Source organism: Syngnathus acus, chromosome 3 (genome assembly GCF_901709675.1).
Source record: "Syngnathus acus chromosome 3, fSynAcu1.2, whole genome shotgun sequence".
NCBI classification, from domain to species: Eukaryota; Metazoa; Chordata; class Actinopteri; order Syngnathiformes; family Syngnathidae; genus Syngnathus; species Syngnathus acus.
The window spans coordinates 15,845,386-15,870,919 of record NC_051089.1 but is presented as its reverse complement, the minus strand read 5'-3'; the positions used below and the strand labels follow the sequence as shown (position 1 = coordinate 15,870,919).

General features: G+C 39.7%; 1 protein-coding gene across 4 annotated transcripts in view; it reads right to left on the bottom strand.

Moving 5' to 3' along the window:
• samd4a (sterile alpha motif domain containing 4A) overlaps nucleotides 1–19,705 on the bottom strand; it is a 38,732-nt gene extending 19,027 nt beyond the window's left edge. For all 4 annotated transcript variants that reach the window (XM_037246796.1, XM_037246797.1, XM_037246798.1 and 1 more), the window contains exons 1-3: nucleotides 19,547–19,705; nucleotides 17,906–18,570; nucleotides 646–1,224 (exon numbers count right to left, since the gene is read on the bottom strand). In XM_037246796.1, the coding sequence (XP_037102691.1) occupies nucleotides 646–1,224; nucleotides 17,906–18,101 (775 nt within the window). In that variant the 5' untranslated portion in view covers nucleotides 18,102–18,570; nucleotides 19,547–19,705. The remainder of the gene's footprint in view (nucleotides 1–645; nucleotides 1,225–17,905; nucleotides 18,571–19,546) is intronic.
• Nucleotides 19,706–25,534: the final 5,829 nt, after the last annotated feature.

Below are 25,534 nucleotides of genomic sequence, written 5' to 3'. Positions count from 1 at the left end.
CAAAAGGCCAGCCTTCTCACTGTGTTCTTTGATATCACACACCCACTCTAGTTATCTTCCACCCTGGTTTGACTTAAATCACAAATGGTAATGTGGTCACTATCCAGCAAGTAAAAACCAAACAAAACTAAACTCGTGACACAATTACACGCCACCGCATAGAAAACCCAACGCAATTAGTACAGCACAAAAAGGTGTATCATTATTTACCACTGGAATATTAAGTCGATATATACTATATTGGATGGATGGATGGATGGATGGCTTTCAAAGGGTGATTTTGTTTGTGGGGGGGGGGGGGGGTGAATCTAAAAATGAGGGTGTTCATTTTGAAAAGCCGCTAAGAAAGATAATAGCATCTAGCAAAAACTTGAACGAGTGTGGGTTCAGGAGATTTTATACAATGATAGGATTGAAATTCAATTGAAAATATTTGCCCTATACTGGTTGTTGCTGTTCACATTTTTGCGTATTCAAAAAAAGGGAAGACACTAATCAGTCACAGTGACAACTTCATTGTGAAAGAATGGGGAGCTAAATAGAGTTCTTGTACTCAATGCAAGCTCCACAACAACAGACCAGAAAGGATGAGCAGAACCTTGACAGAAAGTGAAAGTGTCAAATAATAAATGATAGTACACTTACTGGCATTACCACTGCCACCAGTTCCGATTGTGTTGATGGTTGCTGGTACAGAGGATGACGGGTAGAGAGGCAGGTGTCCGTTCTCACAGCCCTGCTGCTGCCAGCCTCTTCCGAGCCCTGAATCCCTGTTGCTTTGCCATCCATTGAGGCGATCGTCCGAGCCGTATCGCTGGTGGTGATGCAAAGCATATAGGTTACCTGAAGAGGAACTGTTGGTGGAGGATCCCGATGATGTAAGGGTAGACGGTGGAGTGGACTGATGGTGGTGCGGGCCGGCAGGCGATGGCCTTTCGAGTGAGTCTCCCGTGGCAGCGGCCCTTTCTTCAAGATGGTTGAGCCAGAGGGCCAATGCAGCACGGTCCTCCAGGGAGGTGGCAGGGTGGATGAGGGCATAGGATAAGAGTTGGCGAGACTCTTCCAGGTGGCGGCCATGTTCGATAGTGTGCGCAAGGATGCGTGGTAGTAGGCGCATGTACTCGCCCTTGGCTTCTATATTGCCCGGTTTGAGCAATGGCAAATGGGTGAGGACAAGAGAGATGACACGTTCTTTTGGCTCGCTTTGCCACTGGCTGATAACCTCTGTAGGAAGACAGAAAAGAAGAAACAAAAGATTGGAGCACACACATTTCAAATTGTAAACAAACAAAACATATAAACAATATTGGCTATCCTGTAGAATCTAATGTTTCAGTTTATCAGGTGATGTTTGGGCAAGTCTCGAACACAGCTAAAAATAAATGAAAGTGAAACTGAAAAGATGACAGACTACTTTGTTGTCATGCACTGTCATCCTTTTATTTTTGCTCTCAAAACTTTTCTGGCAAGTATTCTACAAAAGAACTATACATAATTTCTGAGGTAATGGCGCTATTGTTGGCTATCAAAAGGCCGCGGCGTGATCCTCGATCTTAGATAAGAGTTATAGATACCAAAAGGAGAAGCCCTAAAAAAGATAAAAAGATGAGAGAACAAGACTACAGCCATAATTCCTTCCAGCTTGGGATAAAAGTGACTGCATGAGTAAGAGCACTACTTTCATTCTCCACCCAATGGTCTTGTCTCTATGCTATGAAACTAGAAAATGCATCTGCCGCTATGTCCAAAGATATCCTCAAGTCATGCTCTACTTTGTGGTAACATAGCTCACTCTCTCCTACTGAAAGGACAGCTGCAGCACCGATGAGGCACATGGAAACCTTCGGACAGTGAAGCCTTCCAAACAAGGTTCACATTCATTTTGTCCTTTGAGAGATAGGCTGGGTTTAGGGACTAAATCATTTCGGAATAAGCCTTTAAAGGAATGACAAAAAAAAATCTATGCTTCGAAAACTCAATTACTAGTCTTGTTCTACTACTCTGATCATGCAGATCTTAAGAACGCAGGCAGCTCGTCTAGATTTCCAGAGGTTTGATGTGAAAATAATGTGAACAGAGGCATACGTTTCCAAATATAATCCTATTCAGTCCAAAAATGTCTGTAGAAATTGAGGCTATTGAAGCTTTTTAAATTGCATTGGCTTTTCCTCCTTGACATTGAAAATGTCCCTGTAAAAAACACAGAAACTATTACTCATCTATTTTCCAAGGACGAGAAATCAATGGTTAAGTCATGCATATATTACATATAGTTGAACTTTTAACTCTGGAAAATAATTCTACTTGTCTAGACCGGATATGCATTTAACGTTAGTTGTCAACTAGTCACTCTTCAAAAAGTGGAATTTTAGCCTGTTGTGAGTGGGATGGGAAAAGGGAGGGGCGACACTCACTCCAGTGATGATTCAGTTCTTCATTCCTTTCAATGAAGCAAGTTGCAAACACAATTGGCTTTTTTTTTGTCGAATGTCTGGAAATCATTAGCAGTATACATAGCATACCATAAACCTCTACCATATTGAGATTTTGAGAAGAAGTAAACTTTTAGTTGGCATATGGATGTTTTAGGGCACAGGTATCAAACTCAAGGCCCGGGGGCAGATACGGCCCGCCAAATCATTTTGTTGCCCGCAAAAGCAATTTATGCGTGTTTCTTGCTAAAATACCAAAATTGTAAATTGTCTTCCTTTGAATAACAGCGATACTGTAATGAATGTTTGTTACAATCGCACTTGCAATATGAATTAGAAAATTGTTGACTTATTAATTGACTTGGATTCTGTTGTGTGTAAGTGATAATACGAGTGCCCATCCATTTCTATTTAAGTCATTAATGGCCCCACAAGGGAAACCATAACTACGCCCCGCAACAACAATGAGTTTGCCACCTCTGTTTAGAGGGAAGTGACAAAGAAAAATGGCAAAAATATAGTCAGGACATCAGCATTTAGTATTAAACATTTGCTTCATTATTTACTTTTTGACATAAAAATATAAAAATGCAACAAGAGATCAATATTTCCAAGTATATTTCAAGGTATTTCCAACCGACTATGATAGACAACTTAATTTCAACACACCCCTTTTCATATGCACAAAATTATTGAAACTTGACTTGCATGTGTGTTATGTTGACCAGTTGTGTCCCGTTACATTATTTATTAAACTAGAAATAGCTGTGAATGTCGATGCTCAGTTTTAGATTTAGGTTTTGAAAATCAATCAGAGCTATTGCACAAAAATTGACCACAGCCAAGAGGAAAAAAAACATTAGTGCACTCACTACACTATGTAACAAGAGTCGAGTACGTAATCAAGGAAAACATCAGCGGAACGGATGAAAACATTGGGAGATCTGTAAAGACGGCAACAACTTCCAAGCAGCAGGAATGAATGGATCACAATTTACTTTGCAGAGGAATTCTTGATCAAAACTACAGAATAGAGGCTACGCTAGGTGAATACCAAGAAGACGATAGGAAGACCAGGTGGGGTATTCCAGAAAGCAGGTTCAACATACTCTGAGTCGATCCCTGAACTCTGAGTTGACTTACTCTGAGATGGGAGAGACTGAGTATTCGGTTCCTGTAAAGCTGATCTGAGTTAGTTCAATCAACTCTTGAGTATGTTCACACTATAAAAAGCCATCATCAATCAAGCCCCGATACCACTAGTCAGCATGACAACTTAGAAAAAACAGATCACCTTATTTTACCACAATGGAGTTTGAGGTCCTTATGCAAGCCTATGGCGAATACGAACGTATTTTTTGCCGCAAATTTAATACGGCTGCAAATGCATGATATAAAAAGGCAAAACATTTCTGTTATCTACACAACAGTAAACACCAGAGGTGGGAATCAGCCACATATGTGCACGTCAAAAGTAAGTCGTTAGTCATAAATCTTAAGTCTAGCTTCAGAGTTTACAAAGCTAGCCTACCTGACATCATTGCCTATTGCCGACATCAGACGTCATCTACGTGTTGTATTTTTTGAGCTTCTAATCTTGCATGTTGCTTTTGTCTGTCCTAGTTTCTTAAAAAAAATTATAACACTTGAATCCAAAGGTTTGTCTGAAGCCGGGGCATACAGGTGGCAGATTGGCGGCATGCATGACACAAAAATATACTTTTTTTTTCAAAAACAAAAGGTACACTAGGTATTGAGAAAGGTGATTTCCAAATGTAAACAGAATGACGTTCAAGTCAGCGAAGTCGAGTGTCGTAAAATAGCCAAGTCAAAGTTGAGTCTTTCATATGTTTTTTCCTAACAAGACAAGACCCACGTCAGAAAAAAAAAAACTTAGGTCACTCAAGTCGTGACTCGAGACACATCATTTTTAAAACAATAATGGCAAAACATAGCACTGTCACAGGGTACACAAGATAAGCTTGACAATGCTTCTCCATCAAACTGTACACTCATTGTGACAAGCAAAATCTCCATCAGACTATAAGCAGAGTCAATATTCAAAATTTCCGATGAGACCAGGAAGATGAAGAGTAGGTGGTATTGCCACAGGCATTCATATGTCAATGTCAAATGATTTTTTAGCTCCATGTGAACGGTAATGGTTTTGACAAAATTGAGATTTATAATTAAAATTTTTAAAGATGCAACCCCTCCCAAAACGTTTTACACAAACTGACCCAATTATATTTAGCAGTGGCATACGCTAGAAATAAAAATGACCAAGTGAGCAAGCTCTAGAAATCATCTTAAAGTACAAGTCAAGACCGATTCGTCAACAAATCAACACAATGGCGACTGGAAGTAGTAAGCGTTCCTATTCAGTTGCAACAGGCGTAATGAACTTTCGAAGTCACCAGCATGAAGCACTTTTTTTGTGTGCGGCAAATAGTTGAAGAATGTATTTTGCTCACACCCCGAACCCGAAGGGATAAGTGTTAACAGGAGATGGAAGGAAGAGAAATGAGGCGTGGCTACGTAATGAAAATATAAGAAACATAACTCAGCGCTCATCTCTGTGAACTCACCCACCTCAAGATGCCAATATTGGATAATTAATCGAGTCAAGTTTTTTGCCACTAGATCAAATGTATGCCAGGTACAAGAACAACAATCAGTAAAACAACACAACTGAAATAGGGAAGACTTATATTGAGGCAATTCAGCAAGACAAATTATGTGGTTTGCTCTGTGTAAGACAGAAACCGGAGCCTGCTCGGAACTGATGAGTCACAGGAGCATGACCGAGAAGAAAACACTGAAACAGAAAGTTAGATCCACAGAAATCACCAATAGGTCAGACAAAGTTATTTGTTCACAGGTGAAAACAGCATATCAAAATGGACAATGCAAAATGTATGTGTATGTGCCATTCTGACCTGGCACATTACACCGACCCCCCTCTTAGGCACATAACATATAACAAAGCCAAGAGTTGCGGGCAAAATCCTGCCTGCTTTGCAGTTATTTTATGTAACCCGCAAAGTCTTGAAACCAATATGATTCTTTTAAATATGTTTGAGGCCATTTTTCCAGTTGGGTGACGGTGTTGGAAAAACAGGAATAATTCCCAAAATATCTATGAGAGAACGATGAAAGCATTTTTACAACTGACGGGAAGGCTTTTGATCATTACACATGGAAAGAGAGACAGACAGTATAGTTTGTCTTTGCTATGCCAAGTGTCAGAGAATTCAATCCACATTGGTGCTTTTTTGAACTTTTAGACAAATTAGATGGTAACAAAAGTAACATATGGTCCAAGATCTATGGCACATTCATATTTCATAATAGAAAAAGCTGTGACCTCAGCAGACCCCATTCACAAATAGTTTGCCTCAGCCTGTTAATTCGGTGCTTTGTTGTACTTTATTTTTACCTAAACTTAATTAAAAAGGTATTCAATCAATCACAGTCGTTCGCATGCAAAGTCGAATCATTTCATCATTTCTGTTTGAACTTGTTACACTAAGCTGTGTGCAATGTGTGTGTGTGTGTGTGCGCGTGTGTGTGTCGTCTAAACTCTGTCCTGTGATTCTCCTGTTAGCAAAACAAACATGCAAGTGGCTCACTTCATCCCACTGCTGGCTACTCTTTCGAGCTATTGTTGATTCAACACCACATCCGACACAGCCAGTTCCATTTTCCAACCAACAATAAGAGACCGCAGGTTTAATTTAGGAAAGAGTAACTTAAACGAATAATACGCGATTTCTTAAAGTCCTGAAATACAGTTTTTTATGAAAACACATTATAAGGCCAGTCAAAGCCAAAGAAGTCCAAAAATACAAATTAGGGGATGTTGGGTAAGCAGAAAAAGTGAAAGGTTAGTGGTGAGGGTGATTTAAGGAGAACGAAGTTGAAGAGCGTTTTAGAAGAGTGGGAGGAGATAGAAAGGAAAAGTTCCCGTCGCTGCTTTCCGAGTGGATTCTCCAGCTCAGCAGTGGGGAATGTGCTGGCATACCACAGAGCCTGTTGCTGAAGAATGCAGTGATTCCTAACGGACCCACAGCTGAACTTACTAACACACACTCATACACAATGACTTCAGCACAAGTAATTAAACAACAGCACAAGGTGCTAAGGTACTAAAAGAGCCACAAAATTAGCCTTGAACACTACAACAATGATGACAAAATCCCGTCAGGCGTATTTGCTTTGGAAAGTCTGATTTGCTAAGATCTCAAATAGCAGACGTGTTTAGTAAATTGCGTGTTCACTTACATGACACAGATTGCAAGCCGTGTTGGCATGATTGGTGACTGCCATTACGTTTTATCGAAAAATTGCAACCAAACTAAATTATAGTTCCACAAATCAAACAGAATTTAATTGAATCCCTCGCCAAACAAAATTTTAGAAAAACAATTTTTAACTTTAATCATATGGACAATATGTAATGTTGGGAAAGGGGAGAAGATTAAATAATGTAAAAAAGACAAAAGTAAATTTATCCGACCTTCTGGTGAATGTACTTTAGGAACCCTACCATCATCTTTGTTTACTACGATCAAGATGCATAAAGCAAGGAAATTACAAGACACAAGCAAATAAGTAAACATCAACTTTGCTTATTTGCGAACTGACATGACCCCTCTCTCTATGACAGATTCTATTTTCCATTAAGCATTGAGTTATGACTGACAATTACTAAATTATTTCCTGAAGAAGGCACATAACTATTTCTTACATCAGTCATGTATAATGCTTATCCTGTGCAACACAACAGGAAATAGAAAACTGAGCGGACTAAAGGTCTCGCCATGCTAATTGTAAGGTGGTCCGACAATTAAAAGAAATAAACAACAAAACAAAGTACCGTATATAAGACGGTGTTTTTTGCATTGAAATAAGACTGAAAAAGTGGGGGTCGTCTTCCATTCGAGGTCTAGACATTATACCCATTCACAACGCCAGACGGCGCCAGATATCTTTAAAGCGAATGCTGAACTTAACTCCCCAGGCCAAAGCGAACCCTTGTCACTAAAAAAAAAAAAAAAAATAGCGGTAGCACGAAGAAGAAAAATAAAAAAATAGTGGTAAGCAAGAAAAGAGAAGAAAATAAGAGAAGAGATAACAGAAAATCGAGAAACGTAGCGACAATCTGGAGAAAAGTGGGTCGAAGATCGGTCAGGTTAACCGGCACCTGAGGAGATTGTCATGATGCAAACTTCAAGATGATGGTGATAAATGAGGCAGAGTCTTCAAACAATTGCAAAGCGGCTGTGAAATATGGTGTCACAGAGTGTAATGTACGGAGATGGAGAGCTCAAAAAGATCGCCTAAATATGCTCACAATCAGAGAAAAGCTTTCCGTGGTCCTCAGAGCGGCCGCTTTCAAGAGCTGGACAGGAGTGTGTGCGCGTACGAGGACAGTGACACTGAGCACAGCGAGGCAGAGGATGTTTGTGGAGTAATGTTCTGACATGACAGATCTCAGCTACTCTCAAGTTTAAAACAGTTTGCATTATTTTATTGCAATGTTTTTCCTTATTCAGATTTGTTTCAAGACTACCATCACAGTTAGACTTCACTTTGATGGTTAATGCAATTTTGTGGTTTTATCACAGTAGATTGGTTTATTTACATTTCAAAAACCAGAAGCCATTCATTTACAAATGTGTAAATGTTCAGATATTAAGATGTGATAGACAGTTTTTGCATGATTTGAATGAGGCAAAATAACATGCTTTTTTTCTCGAATATATTGTTATAATCATTTGTTTCAGATGTACTGTAATTTTTTTCTGTATAAAAATTAAAATTGGTGTTCAAAAAATCTTTTTTCAAACTCGAGTCTTGAAAAAGTGGGGATCATCTTAAAATCAGGGTCGTCTTATACTCGGGCCAATACGGTAATGACAATAATTCAATTAGAAATTAAAAGCAATGTAGTGTTTAGTTTATTATGAAACAAATAGATAAGGGAGGGGTATCTTAAGGCTATCTAGTATGTATTGCAAGACCATGTGAACATGATTCTGTTGACAGGGTTATGGTTAGTACGCAATCTGCGTAATCAGCAAAGGAAAGTTCAAGAAAAAAAGCAAAAGATAACAAAACCGCATAGAAGGTGTGAAAGAGTGAGTGAGAGAATCTGTCAAAGTCAAAGTCAGCTTTATTGTCAATCCCTTCATATGTCAAGACACACAACTGTCCTCGACCTTAGCGTGACCTAACGACAAACTGGGTTGCAGAAGCAATGACATCTCCTGAACTTTTTCACACACGCAAAGAATTTGTTTTTTTTAACAGATTCACAATGAATCGGGCAAAAATGCAAGACAACAAAGTTTTTGATTAAAACAAAGGAGGTGACAATTTTACTCGACACAATTTCAGTAATTCATTCAAAATATTTGGTATTCATGATCTTCCACATAACAAAAATCGTGAGGCGTTAGAACCAGATCGACGGTAATTATACAAAATTAAATCTAAATGAAAGATGCAGGGAGAATCTTTTGTCCAAATTGTTGAATTTGTATTAATGAAAAAAATATGTATCGCGGTGGACTGGAATAGTGATATTGAGGGGGAAGAAATCAATGAAAGATCATCTGTAAATATCCATCTAATTGAGCAGCATGTCACTCATGACAGATAGGTGATGTTGAGTAAGGCAAAAAAAAAAAAAAAAAAAAGTATGAAACTGCCAGGTAGTTTGTCAGCAGGCGATTTTGTGACTCTTGCTCAACAAGTCCTACTTGAACAGGAGACTGATTTTAATTAAATTATTTGATCTCGATTTCATGTTTTCTTTTGTTTTGTTTTTTTAAAAACTTGACATCTGAACAGGGATGTGTAGACTTGTTATAGTCTCAAGAGTCAGTATTTTGGAATATATGGGACCAAATGTGCATACATATGTGCCTCAAGGGAGAAATACAAGGTTGTCCTTTTTCTTAAACCACAGCGGGATGCACCTGGCGGTGACAAAATATTTGTGTTTCGCTTCTAGCGGAAAAGGAAAGGCATCATCACAGCTACTGTTCACAGCAACTTCCTGTTAAAATGTCTTCACCAGAGAAGTGTGCTATCATCAAGTGGTCCCCAACTAGCGGGCTGCACCACCTTGGACTTGCCAACGGCGGCTTGCACAAATGAAAGAACGAATCCTTACAACATTTGTTGTGACTGGATTCACTGAGTTACTTCGTCTGGAACTGACTTTTGACACATGTCAAATTGACTCAGTAAATTCACAGGCTACCAAAATGAGTAAAATAAACAGACGTATGTATTTGTAAAGTTTCTTTGCAATGAAGAAAAGGCCCAGTGAGGATTCAATGCAAGAGCAAGAAGAAGAAGAAAGGTGCATTTCTTAGTTAGACAATACCAGACGGCCCACTTGAAATATGGATTTACGGCAACTGGTAATCATTTGATATTTTTCAAATACTGTACTGATGAATTTCTAACCTCATTTGTGCATTTTGGCGACGATAAAATAATATTATATTGGTTTGTTTCTGATTTTTCTTGTCGCAGCCGGGGAGGTTTTCTTGTAGGACGCGGCTGCTGAATGGGGAACAATTCTTTTCTATGCCTCTCTCCTCCCCTCACTTCCCATTTCCTCTTAAATGTATCGTCAACATCCCCTGTGCTCTCCTGCTGCCGGATTAACTAGTCCTGGAAGACTTGATCGAACACAGCGGGGGATGAAGGAAGAACAGTTGATTTGCGGTCGACCTGTGGGGGCTCTGAAAATAGCAGTCACAGATATGCTGAGAATGTGAATGAACCTCAATTCTGCCAGGGCTGGGGCGAGAGTAACCTCAACTCAACAAGAAATCGCAGTCAGGGAACCATTGACATCTCTCTTCTTCAATAATTTGAAATCTACACCATTCGAAATTTATTTCTGTAACTGCTAAGAGTGAAAATGATAGTTTTACCTGATCTGTATAGAGGTTAGCTTTTATTTTCAAACGCTGGCTTTTTTGAGAATAGCCCCCAGTCATAATGTTCACAAACCCTATACTTGGAATTATATAAGTGGGTGAAGTAAGCAGTGGCTCATTTGCATGAGACATGACTTCAACCAGATTGTTCTAAAAGGAAGTTCAGAGCTGGAAGTGTCAACCTTTTTTTTTGCGCTCTTTGACCAAATGTTGTACATACCTTTTATCGGTAGATGTCAAAAACCACACAAGATCCTTTAAAAATTTTAAATTCAAATAATCATTCACGCCTTAACCTGCCTCTTGCCCAATCTCAGCTGAGACAGGATGTCACGATTACATAATCACATTGCAAATTCCTGCCATCAAAAAAGAAGGGTGATTACCTTTCTCTCACTCCGCCTCATTCACTCTTTCCGTAAATGTGCATCGCTGCTGCATCGTTATTTCCACCAGTGCAGAGTATTAACAGTAGCCAAGCTTATTTTCTCTCAATACATACACAACTGACAAAAGGGGCCTTTAGTATAGAAACAGCAAGAGACAGGCCTTATTTCATTTTCCCCTCTGGTCGTTTTGGCAGGCTGTCTGTCCCCATTCCTGAGGTTCAGTATGAGTTCACAGAACTAGCTGTCAATTTCCAGAAATAAACTGTTTGCTAATGCGTGGGTGCTATGAAATACTTTGGTGTCCAAAAGAGAGAAGCGTTTTCTCTCAAATGCTACTGAAGGAAGTCGAGCTTACAGCACAAAAAATCTGGGGACCAATCAATAGACTATGTGTATAGAACCAGCGTCAACAAGTGTACCATTACACTCGGCACTTCAATGCAGAAGTACTGAAAGTAAAGAGGTTTAGGTCAGATACGTGAGAAGTCAGGACGCTTCATAATAGTAAGTTGGTAAAACACAAAATACTCTACAAACTCAAAAACAGGCCAATATTATACCACCACTGCTTTTGTTGTACATGAGTTTGAAAAACCTGAGATTTCGAAAAAGAATCATTCTAGCTTTGAAATTAAACAGCCCTATTTGACTGAATGACCCGTGAAAATTCAAGCTGAAATAGACATCAGTACTCACCACAGGCGTAGTTAGGATATTTTTTTCCTTGGAGGGGGGGCATGGATATATCAGGGGGTGCGCAAAACAAACAATCATTTACAAATCCCAAAAATTCTTCTGAATTTGAAGAAAGATTGTTGCTCTTCGGCAGAAACACGTTTTGTCCAAACACCATAAATTTCATTTTTTGTCACAAATCGATACTAATGCTCCGTCTCTACCTTGTCTGTAGTTTTTACGCAATGGTAGCCAATTTAAAGCGGTGAAAATAGCTTGAAAATTTATTGCATCACTCATGGCTTTAGACCCTAAAGAAGGCATGTAATGTTGAAAATAAGTTCCTGAAAAATCAGTAAATACCCAAAGGTCCCAAAAATATTTTGTGGGGGGGGGCTAGTGCCCCTGCAGCCCCTCTCGAACTACACCAGTGGTACACACATCATCTTTTCCCTTCTTTGCCCCACTTACTTTGCCTTTCACTCTCCCGCCTTTGAGACACTCACTCAACTGAGGGTGGAATCAGCTTTTCTTTTCCACTATGTATTTTCCCACCTAAATTCTGGAAAGCTCCTGTCACCCTCTTCTTGAGCACAGTGCTCAGACCTGCCCACATTCTTAGGCACTATTCCCAACATTGTACAGTAACCATTTCATGAATCTCTCAGACAATTACACACTCAAAATTAGCACCACTACTTAATGAACAAGGTTATTTGGTTAAAGAGGAAGTCAAGTCTGTTTTTAAAATATGTTCTATGCGCCTCGCCTAGTCTAAACACGGTATTCTGATCAATATCACATTGTGGAATATTAAAAATCCACCGGTTTTTATCCATCTCAGGGGCTGCTATTTTGCATTTTGCCTTGTATTGCCACTTGCTGTCAACTGAAAATGACATGACATTGCCTATTGTATGTATGTATGTATGTATGTATGTATGTATGTATGTATGCATGTATGCATGTATGCATGTAAGTGTGTGAAGGGTGTTATTATGAATGTACTGATATAAATAAGTGCGTCATATTTTCTCATATCAAAGTCAAAGTCAAAGTCAGTCAGCTTTATTGTCAATCCCTTCATATGTCAAGACACACAAAGAAACCGAAATTCCGTTTCCTCCATCCCACGGTGACGAGACATACAAGTAGGCGACACAAAACAAAAACAAGAAGGCACAAACCATAAATAATAAATAATAAATAAAATAAAATGAGCGATGAATAAAAACAGACCAATAACCCATTGAATATGAGGGGCAAAACCGAGCCAGTGAGCATACAGCAAGAACAGGACGCTACGCTGAAAGGGGGAGCGAGTTCAGGATCCTAACAGCCTGGAGTACGAAGTAAACAATATTTACTGTTGCTGGCAATTGCTGGAATAGTGTCACTTAATCAAGTTTCTCTTAACATTTCATACTAAAATTATTGTGTCCTTCTTGTTGGTATCATATCTGATTGATTTCAGTATCAGATATAGGCTGCAATATCAGTATCGATATGAAGTGAAAACTTTGCATCAGAACAACCTTACTTAAAATTTGAATGATTTTTCATTTCCCATCAAATCTTGGGTGTTTTTTATCCACGTTAGGTAATTTTCCTGTTTGGAAAGCCCATGACCTGCGGCTAAGACCAAGCATTCTGACACAAGGCAGCACATTTCACTCCAGAAGGCTTGATAGTCTCATTGTTAAGTGCAGAGATTCAGGGCGCTACTGAATGTTGCAAAGCAGCTGCAAAACATGAATGAGCTTCTTCCGTTCTTTTCCTTGTATGCTCCAATTTTGCGCCTGCAAACATAGAGCCAATGTGATTATGCCAGAACACTCAAGTTATTCTTCATCTGTCTAGAGGACATTTTCCCAGAAGCTTTGAGGTTTGCCAATGTGTATTTTGCCAAAATGTGTTGTCAGTTTTAAGATATTGCTGTAACCGTCGAAATGCAGATGGCTTTGTCCTTGAGTGTAAACCTTTTATCTTAAGGCCTGAACTGCAATATTACCGTAAAAACAATTTTATTTGTATTAAGAAATTAAACAAAGCTGATGTATAAAAATGTACTCATTAGATTGTGTACGTGATGAATAAACTAAAAATGAAGAAAAATGTATAATATATCCACCAGTTGTGACAATCTTTGGGTCACCAAACAAGGAAGCTTCTCAGTTGCTCAAAAGTAGGCCACGGAGGATTCCATTCATTTGTACAGGGCTTTCCAAATAGTTACGCTCTTCTACACAGACTGCCAGCTGCAGTTTAACCCTTACCCAGTCAAGCAAGAATTTTGATACCAGGATTGTGCACTTTGCCATGATAATTCCAAAATGCAAATTTCTACAGGACCAAGCTTCAGTGTGGCTTGGTCTTGTAAGAAATATTTTAAATGATGTGTTGGTATTGCGCCCGCGACCCCCGTGGGGACAAGCAGTATAGAAAATGAATGGATGGATGTTGGTATTGCACAAATGGGACAGTGGCTCTCCAGCAATTGGTGGTTTGCTGATTTGACTCACCGTTTCCCCTCAGTCCTGACGAGGCATTCTTGCGAAAGATACGAAACTACCAATTAATCCTGATGCTATGTCATCCATCCCTAGCATCCATTCTTGAGGAAGCATTCTTGATCAATGATCATGATACTAAACCGCCAATTACTCCTTGTGAGTCATGTGTGAATCAGACACTGACTTTTCTCCCGTTAAGGGCTCATGGAGAAATGCACTTTTTAATTAAAGCGCATTTACTAAAATTCACACGCAAAAAGATACAGACCAATCTCTCAGCCAGTCCAGGGTGTACACTGCTGGGATTTGGCCCCAGGCCCCCTACGCAATGGATATCAGAAGAGAATAGATGAAACAATTTTCCAGCAATTGTGATAAAATGTTGTGCTGAATAGTGAATAATAATAGACCTTCTATCATGCATGTCACTTGGAACTATTTAACCTTTTTTCCTCATTATACCAACTGAGATAACAAGTAACTCCGTTGCCCACAGACATCAATCAGACTGATGTGAACGGTCAGTCTCCAACTACCACGGCTGGCGTAAAAACACGACTTTGCAAGCTTTTTCATAGGGTCATTTCCAATAAAGCAGTGATGTCAATCTTTGTAATGCTATTCCAAAACACCAAACAAGCCTCTTTCTACAGCAAAAAGTAAAGCTGTACAAGAAGGGGCATTCAGATCCATGTAAAGTTAAGAGTGGCTCTTGTTCATGTTTCCCTCCATGTAGGTCAGTGTTTCCCAACCTTTTTTCATCCACAGCACACCTTTTCATTAGAAGATATCTTGCGGCACACCACTACCAAAATTTGTTACGCATTACACCAGGTTCTATATAAAATGTAGTTATGTTACGACAAGACGTTGTGAACGTGCTATATAAATAAAGTCCGTATATTGAGATATAGTTGAATAATTTAATAATAAATGAAAAAATAAATAAATACATCTTGATTTAAAAAAAAAAAGGTTTTTAATTTAGGGCGGCTCGGTGGGGCACTGGGTAGCACGACCGCCTCACAGTTAGGAGGGTGCGGGTTCGATTCCACCTCCGGCCCTCCCTGTGTGGAGTTTGCATGTTCTCCCCGGGCCCACGTGGGTTTTCTCCGGGCACTCCGGTTTCCTCCCACATCCCAAAAAACGCGCCTGGTAGACCGATTGAAGACTCCAAATTGTCCCTAGGTGTGAGTGCGAGTGCAAATGGTTGTTTGTCTCTGTGTGCCCTGCGATCGGCTGGCAACCGGTTCAGGGTGTCCCCCGCCTACTGCCCGATGACGGCTGGGATAGGCTCCAGCACTCCCGCGACCCCCGTGGGGACTAAGCGGTTCAGAAAATGGATGGATGGATGTTTTTAATTTAAAATCAAGAATTTTGTTAAATTAAATTTTTAAGAAATTTTTCTAAAAAAAAGAGACAGTTTTAGACAGTGTAAGGAATAAACAATTGAAAGTGATTGTGATTAAAATCCAAAAGAATCAACTTGACTGTTTTTAACTGTTTTAGACTAGCTCTATAAATATTGCGCCAATAAGAACAAAGTCACGTTTAAAGACGCCCCTGCTGTACTGGCAGAAGCTGAGTGGTTATTACAGTGAAGATGTCACGACTTGACTACTTTATGTTGGTGAAAAATGCACAATCCAGGTTCTCCGGTCAAACTACATGCTGGGATTTTCTTCAGTCCGCAAACACACCTCAGCCATCAGAGCGTCACTCTTATCAAAAGCACACAGCAGCACACACATTAACTGAATATGTGCCGATGCAGCACAATCAGACCGACACAACATGAAGTCTCAAGATTTTCCGATTAGCCACGCACGCGTGATTAGCAAGTGGCTGACCAGGCCTTGCGCTAACTAACCAGTGGTTTGGCGAACCTTTTTACAATGCGCTCCGTAATTAATGTTGGACAATTTCCCATGGCACAGCTGAACATTTCTCCCACCACACCAGTGTGACGCAACACAGTGGTTGGAAAACACTGATGTAGATTACCACATACATTTGCTTCACTCCATGTTGCACACAATTGTGTGTGAATCACAGCCCAGAGGCGTTATCATGTTATGCCACCCAAGTAATGCCCACTTTCTCTAAAAACAACGCGTGAGCCAGCATATGTGTGTCGCGCAGATGTTGCCATAGGTACGACACCAGCCCTACATTGCAGCAGCAGTAGCGCTTCCTTCAATTTTTCATGAGTCACCTAAGTTGCCAGGGTTGGTTTCCATGGCCACACACAGTCTGGTGCAACAAAACTTAGCCAGATCTTCCCATGAGGGCCTTTGGGGCAATTACTTTACAGATACGGATACTGTGAGGAGCACAACAGTAAATTAGTACACTTCCAGAAATACGTGGAATATGTTTTTTTTTAAGGTAACCCAATAACAGGCTACTGCTGCCAATGTTGAACCGATTTTTATGGTGCATGTAAACATTCTGTATCATAACCAAAAACTTGTGGGATACGTAGTGGTCAGCTACAACTGTACCGTATTTTCTGGACTATAAGTCGCAGTTTTTTTTCATAGTTTGACTTGGGGTGCAACTTATACTCAGGAGCAACCTATGTGTGAAATTATTAACATTATTATATCATTTCACATGTTATTTTCACTCTAAACCGCAAGAGGGTGCTCTAGGCCTGTGGAATAATTGGAACTGCATCTGACGATGAGTCTGACATAAGCGACGTAGAAGAGGAATCTTCTCCCTCTGGAGTTAGCGGAGTTGTTCAAAAGCGACACAGGATGAAAATTTCATTGGACTTAGTGATTTGCAGTGACAGGGATGGTTTGGTAAAACTGTTAGCATGTTATTTATGCTATAGCTATATGAATAACTTTTAACATGTTATGTTAACATACCAGGCACATTCTCAGCTTGTTGTTTATGTGTCATGTAACGTTAGCATACTGTACAGTTATTCAACCTGTTGTTGCCTCTATTCTATTTTTATTTTAAATTGCCTTTCAAGATGACATGTCTGTTTTTGGTGTTGGATTTTATCAAATAAATTTCCCCCCAAAATGCAACTTATACATGTCTTTTTCTTCTTTATCGTGCATTTTATGGCTGGTGCGACTTGTACTCCGGAGCGACTTATAGTCTGAAAAATATGGTACATTTCTTGTTGAAAAAAATCAGTCCCTCAATGCTTTTTTGGCATGTTTGATCGATAAATATATTAAAGGGGCAGGATTAATCAGTTAATCGACAACAAAACTATTACCTAATTATTTTGATCATCCTTGAACTTTAACAGCACTGTTTTCTGATATTTACAGTCCTCCGTGACTTACTGACAGACTGATTTTCTTTGTGTTGACTCAAAATAAAACATGGAAACATTCTGCTTTTACTCTGCCCAATTTCTGACACATTATGGACCAAATCAGTGAATAAATCAAAATTAATTTATGTTTGTGCATTTTATCATGCACTATCAATTTGGAATAATGTTCTGTTTATGAGTAAAGTTATGGAATTATAATTTTTTTAACGCAATTTATCAATTGACAAAATAATCGACTGATTAATCCAATTTATTAATTAATTGACAAAATAATCAGATTAAACAATTATTGAAATAATAGTCAGTCGCAGCTCTTGTCGCCAGGCTGAGTTCATAAGAACCCAATTGTAATTACCTCATAAGCCAACTGAACATTGTGATTAACACATACTAGTAATTGAATGAATGCCGCAACTAGAAGTTGAAAAACCGTCCACAGTAAGAGTGTGAAAACATTTGAACAGAACTGTACTATGCTGCTGTCAAAGCACCTACAGATTTATTATTTTTACCTAACAAAAAGCGCAACAGTACTGTTGTCATTGACATTTACACTGTTACAAAGCATATCTTGGAGACTGGAGCTAGTTGCGGTCTTTTTTTTCAGAGAGGCTGGCTGACCTACCTGAATTGTTGGCATCTGCCTCCAGAACCTGGAGCTCCGTGCAGTCTGCGAGGGAGTGCTCCAGACAGAGCTGCAGGAAACGAGCCTGGGTCCGGCTCACCCTCTTCAGCAAAGACAGCAGAGCCACTGTCTGCTCACACTCATTCCACCCTTTGAACCAGCTGGCTAGTATGCCCACCTGATCGCGAAACATCATGGTCTGGGAGAGGGGCGGCAGTAGGGGTGAGGTAACAGCGGTGCTGCCGGGGTTCCCAAAGCAGCTTTTTTTTGGTTTGGGAGGGGCTGCAGGGGGAGAAGGGACTCCCAGATATATCTTCCCTAAACTTTCCACTGACGTTCTGGATAAAACCGAGTAAGTTTCTTGAGATCTATAATGGAGTTAGGTGAAGCTGTGCAAGGCCATTCTTAGCTCTGGCAGCAGCAAGACGGTGGTCTTGTCAGTGCCAACACGTGTTGATCCACAAAGTATTCCTTCTGGAGGAGATCTGTCTTCCAGTGAGAGGATGCAAGTGCTTCTATCGCTGCTGGCTGGGTGATATAATTTGCCCTCAGATAATTACTCACCGACAGAGGAATTGATATTTGATGAGTTAACTTTCCACTTCGCAATATGTCACATTAGATCCTGCACCACAGGCACCATCTTCAATGAACCCCTTGAGGGCCTGTAAAAAAGTATTAAAGGAGGTGAATATTTAAGTGGGAGTCATATAACCCCCAACCCTCTCGATGAAAACACGACAGTGTCCCTGTTCTTTCAGCCATGCACACTTTGGAAGCGAGCTGCTGTAAATGGGCATTTATAGGTCGTCTCCTCGCCGTCGCCCGTACGTTTAAGCTCGTGGTATTCATTGCCAGAATAAAAATAAATTATTTTTGCTTCTGGTATCCACCCATTCCTAAAAATACAGCGGTCTGTCGGCTACTCCTGGCGCTGCATCCCGGAATGACCCACAGGAAGGACGCCGGTCGGTTTAGCGACAAACGCAGGCAGGAGTGTGTGTGTGTGTGTGTGTGTGTGTGTGTGTGTGTGTGTGTGTGTGTGTGTGTGTGTATGTATGTGTGCGCCTGGTAGGGGCTGGAGTAACTTCCGCTGCCTTATTTTAAATGACGGGGTTGTTTTATAAACATGTACTTTGGCTTGCGTGGAGGCTGAAAAGTGGCCGCGTGTTAAGAAGCTCGAGTCAGGCGCTGACGCTGCCCACAGGCTAGTGTTAGCTTTCTAAACCTGTCACTTTGCTTCATCAGCACACAAGGAGTGACCACTGAGGCAGTGTGTGTGTGCGTGTGTGTGTGTGTGTGGGGGGGGGGGGGGGGGGCTGTATCTGTGCCTGTATCTGTGCCCGATGAATAAATACAAGTTATCCCTTAACAAGGTCCACATGGAGTCACCGCGTTACATCAATGACTTTGTGTTAAAAGTATTTTAGGTTATCATACGCAACTGTATCTTGACGGCACAGTCGCGAATACAGTGATTCCTAAATGCCTGCTGCGTCAACAGGTAGCAAACGTGTTATTCGCGAAAGAGTTAAATAAAAGAAAATATAAAAACGAGAACAGACAACAAATTGGCAATCCACTCGGAAAATATGAGACGACTGTGATCCGTAAGGACGGGATAAACTTGAATATATTTACCTTATTGCGCAGTTTGCACCGTTGGCTTTGTCTGAAGAGGGGCGACAGGCGCAATCTTTTGGGGGGAGCGGTGCCCCTTTACTCTGGGTCTGAGGGTTTTGCCATCTTGACTAACTTTTCCTCCGTCTCTCCCTCCAGGTCGGCCTGCGCCTGCTCTAAAGTGCCGCAGTCGTTTGAATGCAACACGCCGTGAACATCTGTTTCCAGACTTCAAAATAAGACGAGCAGTTTTTCATACTACTTAACCATTTTGAAACAGGCCACATTAGTCTTTTTAAAAGATGGTGGGAGTCATGTGAATTATTTCGTAATCCAATGTGTCATAAATACTCTGGCGCATAAATATTGCAATACTTGAAATGAGAGTCAAGATCAACACCATAAAGTGAGTTTGAGAACACGCAATGTCACGCCACAAAATCTGACACTTTGCATTGGACTTCATATTTATTGTAAAAAGCAGATGTTAAGCTATTAGAAATGTCAAATTAGTCATTAGTCAAGTGCCCACACGTTTTGTTAATTTACGGCATGGGTGTCAAACTCAAGGCCCGGGGGCCAGATACGGCCCGCCACATCATTTTATGTGGCCCGCGAAGACAAATTGTGCATCAAATTCGTGTCATTACTAGAATTGCAAATTGTCTTCACTTTTAATCATCTTTTTTTTTAAATATTTGAGCAGTTTTTACTCGTCTGATTTGAAAACGAGTTATTTGTCAGTTTGATTTGTAGCTTTTACTGTATATAATATGAGGTGCTCATAAATTTATTTGGGTTGACAGTCATAATGGCCCTCCGAAAGAAGCTATGACTACAATGCGGCCCGCGAAAAAAATGAGTTTGACACCCCTGATTTACGGCAAGCAGAAAATGTAAATGAAAACAGCAAAATATGTGAGCTTGACCACAGTGGTGAACCATCGCTTAACATGATTCAGTTAGCTGGCTGACTGTGCACTGTTTAAAAATATATCTTGATTTTTTATATCAATTGATAGTTGTTAGAGTGGGCATGTTAAGCTTGACAATGTGCAACTGCACACATAATATGAGTGACATTATAAAACACAAGCGTTAATATTGACAGCCACTGTTTCAGGCTGCCTTCATTGAAAAAAGACAAAATGTCATTGGAAGAAAATCTTTGTTTTGTATGAGATCATGACAAAGTGAGTAGTAATTTCAAGGAAACATGCAGAATGTTCCATATGATCTGGAAAATATCAAAATGTCTTTTCTACAAAAACATGTAACCAATTGGGTACCATTGAAATACTTATTTTACACTGTAGTTAACAGGATAGTACGTGGCACATGCCAAAATCATCCAATGGGGAAAAGATACCAAAATGAATGCATGAGATACATTTTCATGCAAGCACCATATAATCAAAACCATGTAGGATACGTGTTTTTTTTGCAGACTTTTTGGATACGTGTACAGTACACTAATGTTCTAATTGTTTCGCCTTTTTCATTTATTTTTAGCTCGTTTGAGTTCATTTTGACTTGCTGCTTAAATTTAGTCAGTTTTGATAAGTTTGAGAGCGGGTATGTTTATTCCAACAATGCTTCGTTTTAGTTGATTTAATTCATATACTATACTGTATACCTTTTCATGATATTCTAATATTTTGAGATAGGATATTTGAGTTTTCTTAAGCTGTATGCCATAGTCAGCAATATTAAAATAATAAAAGGCTTGCAATATTTCAGTTGATTTGTAATGAATCCAGAAAGTATGACATTTTTGTTTATTTAATTGCATTACAGAAAATAAAGAACTTTATCACAATATTCTAATTTTCTGAGACAGTCCTGTACAGGTATATAAAGAAAACATCCCTATCGGTAAGAACAGAACTGGATTTTTTACTTGATAATTTGCAGCTTCGACTTTTTCGAGAGGGAGCTTTAATTTTGAAGGCCTGGACAGTCTTGTCCCGTCTATATTTAGGTGCCTTGACGCTGACAAGCTAGCGCAGCCAGTTTCCACATGCTAATCATTAACAGTGGAGCATGACGTCAGGGGCTTGGCAGCGCGAGGCAGCACCAAAATAGAGAGTGAGTGAGAAACAGAGACCCTGCGACAGAGAGGCGGCCAACCACCACACGACAGCACAAGAAAATGCAAGAAAGACTTTGGTTTCCAGAGAAAACGAGGGGCGGGTTGTACCAGCAGAGATTATTATGCAGGTGTATGTTCCATGCGGTGAAACACCGTTTGTGGTGAAGCTCTGACGTGACATTGGTGATATACTGTGGTGAGCGGTCAAGGACAGCTAGGGCTTCTTTACGAAACATCAGAAGCAGTGACTTTCACTTAAAACCGATCACTTCTTGCATTAACTTGTATTAGTTTTTTCCAACTCGAATGGCTTCATTTCGTTGCATTTCTCTCAGTTGTATTGCTTTCACGGAGTTAGTTAGTTAGTTAGTTAGTTAGTTCAATCAGATTTTATGGAGGTAGATTGGGGTCAAATGTTTTGTACTTAAAAAAAACAACTCGTACTTGACAAAATAGTTAGTTAGTTAGTTCAATCAGATTTTATGGAGGTAGATTGGGGTCAAACGTTTTGTACTTAAAAAAACAAAACTCGTACTTGACAAAATAAAATTTGAAACTGAAAATAAACGTGTTGAGCTTGAAACTTGAAAAAAAAAAAATTAAAATAAGAATACTTGTATGACAAGTTTTTTCGAGTTGAAAATAGTCTGCTTCGCTTTGGTAAAAAAAGATATTTTCAGGTTTTACCATTTATTTTTTAAGTTTAGAGGTCTTTTTTTCAGTTGCATGTTCAACTCTTGTTTTTTCAGATTAGGATCTTTTTTTCAGGTTTAAATATTTTTTTCAAAATTCACACTTTGACCCGAATCTGGTGGTGGGGGGTGGAATCACGAGTGACAGCTGAACAAGAATGCTTGGAACCATTCCCAGAGACAGCACTTTCAGGGAGCGCAGGAACGAAAGCAAATGAAACTCAACACTTACATGCACCATATTCATGACATTGACAGCTTTAGAATTGATGCCTGTTCAAATGTGCTACACTTGGTGAAAACACCCTCAGGACAACACAGAAAAAGTAAATTGAATCTCCCATGAATGGCGCTACGAGGCCCTACCGGGAGAAACATAAACTTCAGTGTGTTGCTCGAGAACCCTTTGACGTGATCACCAGGCTTGAGGATTGAACCCACCACCTACAAGTTTGGAATCTATCGCTCTACGACCAAGTCACGCTGGGAAAGAATTCGAGATGGCCAGGAATCACCATTGATTAGAAACGGTTGATGGCTGTGAGAATACCCCCCTCCCATCTTAAAAGGGGGAACCCAAGACAACTGACTTTTTCTGTCTTCCTGGGGGTGTTTTCACCAAATGTAGCAAATCTGGACAGATTCCCCCCTCCCCAAGCAAAGTTACAGGGGGGTACAAATTCCAACAGAAGGCCTATTGCATGGGTGTCAAAGTCATTTTTTTCGTGGGCTGCATTATAGTCATAGCTTCTTTCGGAGGGCCGTTATGACTGTCAACCCAAATAAATGTATGAGCACCTCATATTATATACAGTAAAAGCTACAAAACAAACTGACAAATAACTAGTTTTCAAATCAGACGAGTAATAACTGGTAAAATATTTAAAAAAAAAAAAAGTTGTGATTAAAAGTGAAGACAATTTGCAATTCTAGTAATGACACACGAATTTGATGCACAATTTGTCTTCGCGGGCCACATAAAATGATGTGGCGGGCCGTATCTGGCCCCCGGGCCTTGAGTTTGACACCTGTAGCCTATTGGAATAAGTCAACCTGTGAAAATAAGTACCCCTCCTCCTGTTTTAAAATGGTGCACCCAAGACATCAACAGACTCTTTCTTTGTCTTCTTGGGGGTGTTTTCACCAAGTGTAGCAAATTTGAATAGGCTCCCTCAACTCTCCAAGCAGTTACAGGGGATACTAATTCTAACAGCAGCCCCAATACACGTAGTCACATAACATGATTTTGTCATGTGGCTCAGTTGTAGCGTGTTAGTCCCCAAACTTGTAGGTGCTTCGCTCAATCCTCAACCCTGGTAATCATGTCGAAGTGTCCTTGATTGAAGCAATTTATATTTGTATTTAGCTCCCACTAGGGCCTGGCAGCACCATTCATGGCAGGATCAATTTAGTAGTATTTTTATTTTGAATAGATTTTTTTCAAGTTTCAAGCTTTACACGTTTATTTTCAAGTTTTATTTTTTCAAGTACCGTAATTTTCAGACTATAAGTCGCGGTTTTTTTCATAGTTTGGGTGGGGGGGCGACTTATACTCAGGAGCGACTTATATATGTTTTTTTTCACAAATTTTTACTTGATCATTAACACATCACTTACTTACAAGTATAGTTGACCACTTCACATGTTATTTTTAGTATAGTTGATCACTTCACATGCTTTGATATCTTTATCTTGAACATATTCAAAACATGAAAAATAGAGAGAAAAAATCAAATAAAGTAATTAACACTTTAAAGCGCCATATCCTCTGGACATGTCCTCTGTCACCAGGATGACATAAAGGACGAGAAATTTGATCGATGGATTTAATGATTTGGAGTGACACAAATGGTTTGATAATATTGTTGTTTATGTGATAGTTATTTAAAATATAGTTTATATATCGTTGTATGGGCCTGTGGAATAATTTGAACTGCGGCGCGGCACACGGCATTGTTGACAAAGGACGATCGATGGATTTAATGAATTGGAGTGACACAGATGGTTTTATAAACGTGTTATTTATGTAATAGTTTTTTTTTAAAAACTGAATGTTACGTCAGGCCCGTTCTCAGCTCCTCGTTTGTGTTTGTCACGTTAGCATACCGTATCGTTTAGCCTGTTGTTGCTCGTTCATGTCTGTTCTTGGTGTTGGATTTCGTCGAATAAATTGCCCCCCAAAATGCGACTTATACTCCGGAGCGACTTATATATGTTTTTTTTCACATTTTTGGGCATTTTATGGCTGGTGCGACTTATACTCCGGTGCGACTTATAGTCCGAAAATTACGGTACAAAACTTTTGACCCCAATCTACCACCATAGATTTCAGCTTGCATGTGTTGCAGTGTCAATCCAGTCTGCTCGGGGGTCTTCAAAATCAGCGGTCCTGAGCGATGTTAACTACCGTACATTTGAACAATGAGACTGACTATTTCTTTAACCAATCAGATTGCAAATTCTCCTCCCAGGGCCATTTAGCTGGCCCATAGTTAACATTTTCTGTCTTCTGATTTGTTGGTCCGAATAAGCCAAGTATGACCAGCAAAACACTTGGCTAGTTTATCTCCAAACATTAATACATGTAATAATGAGTTTCTCTCTTGAGTATGTTATACAGTACGTACAGATGATGTACGTATGTGACGCAGATGTAGTGCTGTTGTGTTGTGAGTTTCATATCATATTAATGGCATCTATAATTGCACCTTGATAGTAGAAGGCATTAAAGAGATGGGTTTGGTAGGGTAAGTTGGGATCACCGGTTCATTAGGATCTTGGCCTGGTTGGTCTCAGCTACCTTGATTTATTCTGGAACCTCTAGTTCATATTTGGTAGAGATTTTATACCTGGGTATGCCTCTCCATTTATGGCCTGCCTGCACCATGCATGTATTAGCAATGCAAATTAAATTGGTTAGCACGGTGGAATGTATTTGTCTCTTAATTGAGAGGTCCTTGGTTTTTAGATTAGGCATTCCTGTGTGAAATTTGGATTTCCTCCATATGCTAGAGTGGGTTTTGTCCAGGTCGTACACTTTCCTCCAACAATGAAAAAAAAATTGCACTTTAGATTAATTGAAGACTAAATTGTCCAAATGTGTGAACGTGTAATTAAACGGCTGCTTGTTTATTCTGTATGTACTCTTCAAAAGGGGTGGCGAACTGTCCAAGATATTAGGCTCCAGCTCACCTATGAACTTGAGGACATGCATGTTGACAAATG